General features: G+C 41.0%; 1 protein-coding gene across 1 annotated transcript in view; it reads right to left on the bottom strand.

Moving 5' to 3' along the window:
* Positions 1-6,575, bottom strand: part of RIF1 (replication timing regulatory factor 1) — a 65,690-nt gene extending 59,115 nt beyond the window's left edge. Inside the window, exons 1-4 of the mRNA XM_064718817.1 lie at positions 6,391-6,575; positions 5,001-5,079; positions 4,165-4,261; positions 1,057-1,187 (exon numbers count right to left, since the gene is read on the bottom strand). Of these exons, the coding sequence (XP_064574887.1) occupies positions 1,057-1,187; positions 4,165-4,261; positions 5,001-5,079; positions 6,391-6,557 (474 nt within the window). The 5' untranslated portion in view covers positions 6,558-6,575. The remainder of the gene's footprint in view (positions 1-1,056; positions 1,188-4,164; positions 4,262-5,000; positions 5,080-6,390) is intronic.
* Between the last annotated feature and the right edge of the window lie 3,285 nt (positions 6,576-9,860).

Here is a 9,860-nt window from a genome sequence, read left to right on the forward strand (position 1 = left end):
TGGGACATTTCATTTCCCAGGACTGTGTTTGGATTATGCCAGGTGTGGAATATTTGTAATTTTCTGCCCTGTGGTATTTCATTGCTTTCTGATAGAACTGCTCACATTGCAGCCCTCAAGGAGAGCAGTCATTTGTGGCTCAGGTTTTCCAAGAATTGATACTTGGGTGTCCCATTCAATGGGAAATAACCTTTGGATGCAAAAGCTACTGAGTGGAGAGTGAGAAATAATTTGGTTCCTTTTCCCGAGAAAGGGCAGCACCAAAATGAGAAATGAAGAAACTCATGTTTGAAACAATTAAACCTGGACACAAATCATTCCAGGAGGAGCTGGAACTGGGACATTTCATTTCCCAGGATTGTGTGTGGATTATGCCAGGTGTCATTTTAAACTGGAATATTCGTAATTTTCTGCCCTGTGGTATTTCATTGCTTTCTGATAGAACTGCTCACATTGCAGCCCTCAAGGAGAGCAGTCATTTGTGGCTCAGGTTTTCCAAGAATTGATACTTGGGTGTCAGATTTGATGGGAAATAACCTTTGGATGCAAAAGCTACTGAGTGGAGAGTGAGAAATAATTTGCCTCCTCTCCCTATAAAAGGGCAGCACCAAAATGAGAAATGAAGAAACTCATGTTTGAAACAATTAAACCTGGACACAAATCATTCCAGGAGGAGCTGGAGTTGGGACATTTCATTTTCCAGGATTGTGTCTGGATTATGCCAGGTTTTCATTTTAAACTGGAATATTCATCATTTTCTGCCCTGTGGTATTTCATTGCTTTCTGATACAAATGCTCACATTGCAGCTTTCCCCTCAAGGAGAGCAGTCATTTATGGCTCAGGTTTTCCAAGATTTGACACTTGGGTGTCCCATTCAAAGGGAAATAACCTTTGGATGCAAAAGCTACTGAGTGGAGAGTGAGAAATAATTTGGTTCCTTTTCCCGAGAAAGGGCAGCACCAAAATGAGAAATGAAGAAACTCATGTTTGAAACAATTTCTGAAGGCTCCTCTGTGTGAGAAACGAGGCCAGCGGAAGAACAGTGCAGAACTCACCTCCTTCCTAACAATTCCAGGAGGAAAAGCCTGCTTGGAGATGACCCAGAGTGCCCGGGTGCGGGTGTTCTTGTCGGAGCATTTCATTGCCACGCTGTTGACGGCTGCCAGCAGCTCCTGCGCCTCGGGGCCTGGCACAGAGCACAGCACAACCCTCACCCACTGCCCGCTGCCACCCGCGCCAGGGCACTGTGCCCACTGCAGTGTGCCCACACCCGTTCAGCGGCAGGTGCCAGGGATTTACTGCCTTAAACAGCACTCTGCAGCAGCTCCTCTCCTCCATTATTATTATATATTATATATTTATATATTTATATATTTATATATTATATAATATTATAAAAACATTACATCATATTATATATAATATACTACATTATATATAATATACTATATTATATATAATATACTGTAATATACTGTAATATACTGTAATATACTATATTATAATGTGCCCAGAACCCATTCAGCTGCAAGTGCCAGGGATTTACTGCCTTAAACAGCACTCTGCAGCAGCTCCTCTCCTCCATTATTATTCTATATTCTATATTATATATTATATATTATATATTCTATATTATATATATTACATTATATATTATATATTACAGTATATATATCATATACTGTGATATACTATAATATACTATATATAGTACAACATACTCTATTATACTATATTATACTATAATATAACGTGCCCAGACCCCATGCAGCTGCAGGTGCCAGGGATTTACTGCCTTAAACATCACTCTGCAGCAGCTCCTCTCCTCCATTATTATTATATATTCTATATTATATATATTACATTATATATTAAATATTACAGTATATATATCATATACTGTGATATACTCTATTATACTATATTATACTATAATATAATGTGCCCACACCCCATGCAGCTGCAAGTGCCAGGGATTTACTGCCTTAAACATCACTCTGCAGCAGCTCCTGTCCTACTAGAGTAGCCACAAAGCTGGAAATGTTAGTAACATTAATAATATAAAAATCAATATACAACTATCATTTATTAATATTAAAATATTACTATAATATTAATAAATATTAACATTATAATATTTTATTATAATATTAATTATAATAAAATTATTATAATTTTATTATAATTAACAATATATTATATTTTATATAATATATGTAAATATATAATATATAACATAATATAATACTATATAAACATTATATCATATAATATGTAATATATAATATAATATATATAATATAGTATATTATATATACTATCCTGTATTATACTATGTTATGTCATATTATGTCATGTCATATTATGTCATGTCATGTCATGTCATGTCATATTATATTATATTATATATAAAGTGTATATTCATATAAATAATATCTACATTGATATAATACAGCTATATAGAATATAATAACATATAAAATTTTTATATATAATATAAAAATATAAAAATTTTCTATGTAGATATATAAAAGTATTTCATATAAATAATATAAAAATAGAAAAAATGAAATAATAATAAATTTAATACATGCAGTGCATCTGTATTACCGTTATAAGAATCCATAAAATTAGAAGCCAGCTTTAGTTAAAAACACCTGAGCTAAAGATGAATATTTAATTATTCAAAACTTCTTGGATTTTAAGTAAATTTAGCAGCACTTTGCTCATAACTTGACATAAATTTATTTTAGAGCCCCCAAGAGCTTTTTTGTTACTGAAGTAACAAAATTGTAGTAAAATTGAGGTAAAACTGTAGCTCATCACATAAAAATTAATAAAGTTAATACAGGACTTAGATCTCAACTAAGATGGAGAAATGGTGTTCCTGTAAAATTCACGGGTAAAAAGTCAGATTTATGGCAAATGTGCAATCAGAGGAATGGAAGGACAATTTCACTCCCCAGTCAAAAGCACACTCCGAGGTACAGGAGCTCCTTGTCCTCCCTCCCTTCCCAACCCCACATTGTTTTTGTGACTTCTGGAGCCTGACATTCTGAAATAAAATTGTTATTTATCAGCTGGTAGAAAAAATGAGAGCAAAGAAAGGCAGCACACAGACATTATTAGAAATGCCTCGTTCTCACAGGAAATCGGGGAATTTGGCATTATAGGAAAGCAGAAGAAAATTAATAAAGTTAATACAGGACTTAGATCCAACTAAGAACACAGATGGAGAAATGGTGTTCCTTTAAAATTCACGGGTAAAAAGTCAGATTTATGGCAAATGTGCAATCAGAGGAATGGAAGGACAATTTCACTCCCCAATCAAAAGCACACTCCGAGGTACAGGAGCTCCTTGTCCTCCCTCCCTTCCCAACCCCACATTGTTTTTGTGACTTCTGGAGCCTGACATTCTGAAATAAAATTGTTATTTATCAACTGGTAGGAAAAATGAGAGCAAAGAAAGTTAGCACACAGACATTATTAGAAATGCCTCGTTCCCACAGGAAATCAGGGGGAATTTGGCATTATAGGAAAGCAGAAGATACTGGAAAAAAATGGAGAAGAACCAAAAAAAACCACAATTTCAAACAGGAAAAATGCCCTCTCCCCTGGTACCAAAAACCTGTGGTTTTACCTTGAGGCAAAGCCTCAAGTTGTCAAAAGCAAAAACCTTTTGTGAAAGGGATTTAGCACTTTCTAGGAATGCTGATCATAAGATTTTGGATTAATTTGAAATAGCTGGGGCTGGGCTAGATGAGCTTTAAGGGTCTCTTCCAACTCAAACCAGTCCATGATTTGATGGAACAAAGAAATCTCCAAGAAAAAAGCTGGAAAAGCTCTACTGTGCACTCCCAGATCCTACAAACAGGCTCTTCACTCTTTTCCCACAAGAATATCTTTTTTTGATCACTAATTCCACACAACTAATTACTGTACTAATTGCTACCAAAGCACTTAATCAAACTAGAAGTTTGTAAAACAGAATTAATGTAACAGCATGAAAAATCATCGCCACACCTGTGCACAAGATGTAATTAATGGACTGATCACACTGCTCACATTACAGACAAATCCTGGTCAAAATGAAAACAAATGCTAGGAAAAACATAAAGAAAGAGCTCTGATGATATATTTATAGTCACAGTTTGTTTGCTCACCAGATAATTCAGCTGTGTTGTTTGAATTGAAAGTGCAGAAGCCCAAGGCCTGCAATGCTGCATTACTGAGCTCCAAGTTTGGACTGGAAATGTGTGCCTGGAAAAAAAACAATAAAAAAAATCCAAATCCACAGAATGTCAGGTTAGAAAAGTAACTGAGAAATCCTGAGTTTATTGTCTGAATACCAACATTGCTGGGAAGCTGGGAAAAGCAAAGACTTGGTGAAAAACCCACCCAGGCAGGAAACCCTCTCTGAATTCTGGACACACCAAATCAGTAAAGCAACTTGAGGTGCTGAAGGCATTTTTGCCCTCTGTAATAACAGCATCTTTAATGAAATAAATCCCAAATTTTTCACTTTGGCTGTGTATGTTATGCTCTCTCACTTGACTCTCCAATTGTTTTTAGGCTTCTGAAACAGAAGGAAAAAATGGCTAAGGACAACCTGGACATTACTGCTTCAAAAGCCTTGACATTTTCTGCATATTCTGAATTCTGAAATGTTTCTAAGGCACTCAGAACACACTGTCTCTCCTGGCTGGAAGATTAGATTTGACTGTGGGATGCTGCCTGACCACATCCAAGACCCAGCAATTTGGTTTTTAATGCAGCAATTCCCCATCACAAGAATGATCTATTTTACCAAAAAACCCTTTCCTGCTCTGCATTCCTATTAAAGGTTGGACTCCATGACTCAGAGGTTTTCTCCAACCTTAATGATTCTGTGACTCTATAAATGAACTGAAATTTGAGTCTTGCAATGCCCACTGACCTTGCTGACCAAAATAAATCTTTGTTCACTGAAGTGGAAGAGAACTGAGTGTAAAATCCATACCTTGAACACCTTGCAGAGCTGAGGGAAGTGTTTCCTGAATTCTGCCGTGAATGCTTTGCCTCCTTCACCACTCAAGCGACTGAGAAGGGAAAACAAACAATATTCCCAGGTTCAATACTTTGTAACTGACTCAACTTTTATCTTCTGACACACAGCAGCACATTTTCCGAAGGGAATCAACAAAACACTGAAGGAGCTGAAGAGCAAAAAATGCCAGCACAAGGTCTGACCCAGCAGCAAAATCCTGCATATTGCACTGAGTAATGCCTCATTTTCTGCCTAAAGAACACTCCTGAAAATATTCAGGCTTTCATTTTTTGGTCAGCTCCTATAAAAACATTAAAATTTAGCACGCAAACTTTAAATGACTTGCTGCAAATTAGAAAAACCAGAAATACAGGAGGTGAAAAAGCACCTTCCTCACGAGCAGCCCCAGAATGCAGGAAAATCCTGGTGTGACCAGCAGCAAGGATGACTTTGCTCATATGTGAGGAACATTCTTGCAGAAAAGCTGCAATTATCCCATAAAACGTTAATCATCAGCTTCTCACTGCAAAACCCAAACCGTGCTGAGCTCAGTCACGCAGGGACAGCCTGAGAAACCTGTTGATGTTTAATATTTACATCAGGAGGGGTTTTTTTGCTGTCAGTTATTTCTAGAAACCTGTAAAATCTGCTTTGTGAGTTGCTACAGTTTTAAATTCTCTGCAGGACCGGAGGGAGACACTGAGAGATAGAGATCGTGCCTTTGCACATGGTAAAACGGGGCAGATGCGGGTAAAGGCACAAACACATGGCAAGATGCAACTTCCAGAAAAAAATGCAAACTAAAAACGGCAAATGCCAACTAAAAACTTCATCCTTACAGTCATAAATTCACTGCAGGACCGAAGGGAGACACTGAGAGATAGAGATCGTGCCTTTGCACATGGTAAAAGCGGGCAGATGCGGGTAAAGGCACAAACACATGGCAAGATGCAACTTCCAGAAAAAAATGCAATGAAAACGCGGCGAATGCCAACTAAAAACTTCATCCTTACAGTCATAAAGCTGCAAAGCTTTATCGTTCCAATAAAGTTATTATTTCCTAACGTAACTCTGACGATCCCCCAGGAATCCAAGGGGCAGGGAGGCTCTGGGATGCGCAGATCCCGTGGAGATGCGCTCCTTCCTCCTCCTCTTCCTCCCATCACTCCTCCCTCTCTCCCTTCCCTCCTCCTCCTCCTCTCCCTCCCCCCAGCCCCGCATGTCTCCCCTCGGCCACGCTGCCCCAGCCATGCCGGCAGGTCCCGCTCCGATGGCGCTCCCGGCCCTCCCGCTCCGCACGCCCGCCCCGATCCCTCGGGGCCGCCCGCTCCCCTCGGGCAGCGTGCGCGTCCCCCGCGCCCACCTAACGATGGTGAGATGCGCGTCCGTCAGCTCTCCCGGCGGCGCGTCGGGGTCCTCCAGCGTGCGGAGCAGCGGGCCGAGGCTGGAGCCGGCGGCGGGCTGGGGAGCGGCGGGTTCGGGCTCGGGGCCGGGCGCGGCGGGCTCGGGATGGGGGCCGGGAGCGCTCATGGCGACACCGCCACCGCCTCCCCCCGGCGCGGCCGCCCCTCCGCGCCGCGCGCCTCCCGCGCTAAGATGGCGGCGCGCGCGGGCCCGGCAGCGCGCGGGCTGCGGCCAATGGGAGCGCGGCCCGGAGGTTCCCGCGCCCCGCCGCAGCCCCGCCCCTCGCCGCTGATTGGAGGAGGCGCGGCGGGAAGGGCGGGGCCGCGCGGGGGGCGGGCCCGGGCCGGCGCTGATTGGAGGAGGCGCGGCGGGAAGGGCGGGGCCGCGCGGGGGGCGGGCCCGGGCCGGCGCGGAGGGCGGAGCGGGCGGCGCGGCCCGCGGGTGCCGGGATCCGGGGATAGCGGCGGAAAAGGGCGATCATCCATGGCCGCCTCCCGGCCCTGCCCAATAATCCACCCTGAGAGCGCTGTCCAAACGCTCCCGGAGCTCTGGCGGCCTCGGGGCTGGGAGCATTCCGCGGACAGCCTGGTCAGGGCCAGCCCACGCTGTGCTGGGAGAGCCTTTCCCTAATTTCCCACCTAAACACGCCCCGGCCCTTCCCGGGCTCCTGTCCCCGGTCGCTAGGCCGGAGGTGACCCGCGGGAGGAAGCACGTGAGGTCAAATCCCGAATTAATGACTGGGAATGAGCTCCGTGGGAGCACAAGCCGGGATTCCCTGAGTTCTCTGGGGTGAAATGGGAAATCCCGAAGCCCAAATTGGAAAGCCCTGGAGCTCCGGGACCGAGCCGGGCCACGGCTGGGGCTCTGTCACCCCCAGGACTTCCCTGTGCTACCGCACATGCCCAGCGGGACCGGCTCTCCTGGGTCTCTTCCCCAAAAATTATCCCTTGAGGATTCCAAGAGTTCCCTGATTCTCATCCCTGTCCATCCAAGACCTGTCTCTTCCCAGTTAAAGAAACAACAGCAACAAAAACCCCACGCCGAGGTCATAATTAAAATATTGATATCTCCTCATGCTTTTCCTTATTCTCTTCCCTGTGGACGAGCGCTGTGGCTGATGCTGGAAAATGGGAATGCTGTGGTACAGCAGGCGCTGTGAACACAAGGTGGCAGGATTAAAAAGCACATTTTAAATGCAGTTACATCCCAGAAATGGGGTGATACCAAACTCGTTTCGTGGAGCGCGAATAAAGTGTTGGAAATAACCAGGAGAGCAGCTGCAATGTTGTTCTCCAGTACAGCCAGAAAGCAGGATTTTGTTCCTAGTGAAATGACAATAAAAGCTCAGAAATGAAATAAATTAGAAGAAATAAAGCAAAGATGGGGCTGATTAGCTTAAGATCTTCCTTAAAAACTATGGGGATTGGTGAAGGAATTCCAAGTGAGTTACAGATGGGAGCTCTGAGTGTTTTAGATGCTGTGGTTTATTTTTCTTCTACACAGGCAGGAATGGTGAATTTGATTCACAGCTTCATTACATGGCCCAGAAGGTCCCAAGACCCTCAGTACAAGGCTTTTAAAGGATCTATTGACCAATAAAGCACTGCCAACAAGGATATTTATGGTTTTGACCCAATCCTTAAATATTTTGTCTTATCTTAGCCATCACGTTATGGCACACAAACCCACAGTGCTGCATCCTAAACTCCTTGTTCACCTCTGGAACTGCTTTTGTTTTTTCTAGATCTTAAACTCTAAAACTCTGAACTTTCCTCTTCCTGCCTTAATGTGTCTTTGCTTTAAACTATAAATCCACATTCTCACTTTAGCACCTGAGTTTGGGAGCCTTTGCCAAGGTCTCACACCAAATCCTGGTTTGAATTCTAAGCTTTGGCCCGAAGTTCTGAGAGTTCCCTGCATTTCACATTCCAACACAAAACCATTCCTGATGAATTCAGGTGATGAGGAATAAAAATGCTGCAAGCAAAAATGGAATTCACAGGAAAATCCTTAGTGGGCATCAGATTTCAGCAGAGCCAGCGTCAAGAAAACACTCGGAAACAAAATTTATTCTTTAAATTAATAAAATGAATTACATTTGCAAGAAACAAAAATAACTCACTGCAAACTTGGTGGGATTAGACCAGAGGTAGCTTTAATGCTGCTTCAGGTAAAAACATTTGGGGAAGGATTTAAAATCAGCAATTTCAACTAGAACAGTCTTAAAGGATTTAAATTCAGCAATTTCAACTAGAACAGTCTCAAAATATTTAATTCAGCAATTTCAACTAGAACAGTCTGAAAGGATTTTAAATTCATAGAGCAAAGGATTTAAAATTCAGCAATTTCAACTTGAACAGTCTGAAAGGATTTTAAGTTCATAGAGCAGTCTTAAAGGATTTAAATTCAGCAATTTCAACTAGAACAGTCCTAAAGCATTTTAAACTCAGTAATTTAAACTAGAACAGTCTGAAAGGATTTTAAATTCAATAATTTAAACTAGGACAGTCTTAAAAGATTTTAAACTCAGTAATTTAACTAGAACAGTCTGAAAGGATTTTAAACTCAGCAATTTCAACTAGAAGAGTCTGAAAGGATTTTAAATTCATAGAGCAGTCAAAGGATTTAAAATTCAGCAATTTCAACTTGAACAGTCTGAAAGGATTTAAAGTCAATAATTTAAACTAGAACAGTCTTAAAGGATTTTAAACTCATAGAGCAAAGGATTTAAAATTCAACAATTTCAACTTGAACAGTCTGAAAGGATTTTAAATTCAGTAATTTTTTAAACCAGAACAGTCTTAAAGGATTTTAAATTCAATAATTTCAACTACAACAGTCTGAAAGGATTTTAAACTCAGTAATTTAAACTAGAACAGTCTGAAAGGATTTAAATTCAGCAATTTCAACTAGAGCAGTCTGAAAGGATTTTAAATTCAGCAAATTCAACTAGAAGTGTCTGAAAGGATTTTAAATTCATAGAGCAGTCAAAGAATTTAAAATTCAGCAATTTCAACTTGAACAGTCTGAAAGGATTTTAAATTCAATAATTTCAACTAGAACAGTCCGAAAGGATTTTAAATTCAGTAATTTAAACTAGAACAGTCTTAAAGGATTTTAAATTCAGCAATTTCAACTAGAACAGTCTGAAAGGATTTTAAACTCAGTAATTTAAACTAGAACAGTCCTAAAGGATTTTAAATTCAGTAATTAACTTGAACAGTCCTAAAGGATTTTAAATTCAGTAATTTCAACTAGAGCAGTCTGAAATTATTTTAAATTCATAAAGCAGTCTTAAAGGATTTAAATTCAGCAATTTCAACTAGGACAGTCTGAAAGGATTTTAAACTCAGTAATTTAAACTAGAACAGTCTGAAAGGATTTTAAACTCAGCAATTTAAACTAGAACAGTCTTAAAGGATTTTAAAT

The sequence above is a fragment of the Zonotrichia leucophrys genome, chromosome 7 (assembly GCF_028769735.1).
Source record: "Zonotrichia leucophrys gambelii isolate GWCS_2022_RI chromosome 7, RI_Zleu_2.0, whole genome shotgun sequence".
NCBI lineage: Eukaryota > Metazoa > Chordata > Aves > Passeriformes > Passerellidae > Zonotrichia > Zonotrichia leucophrys.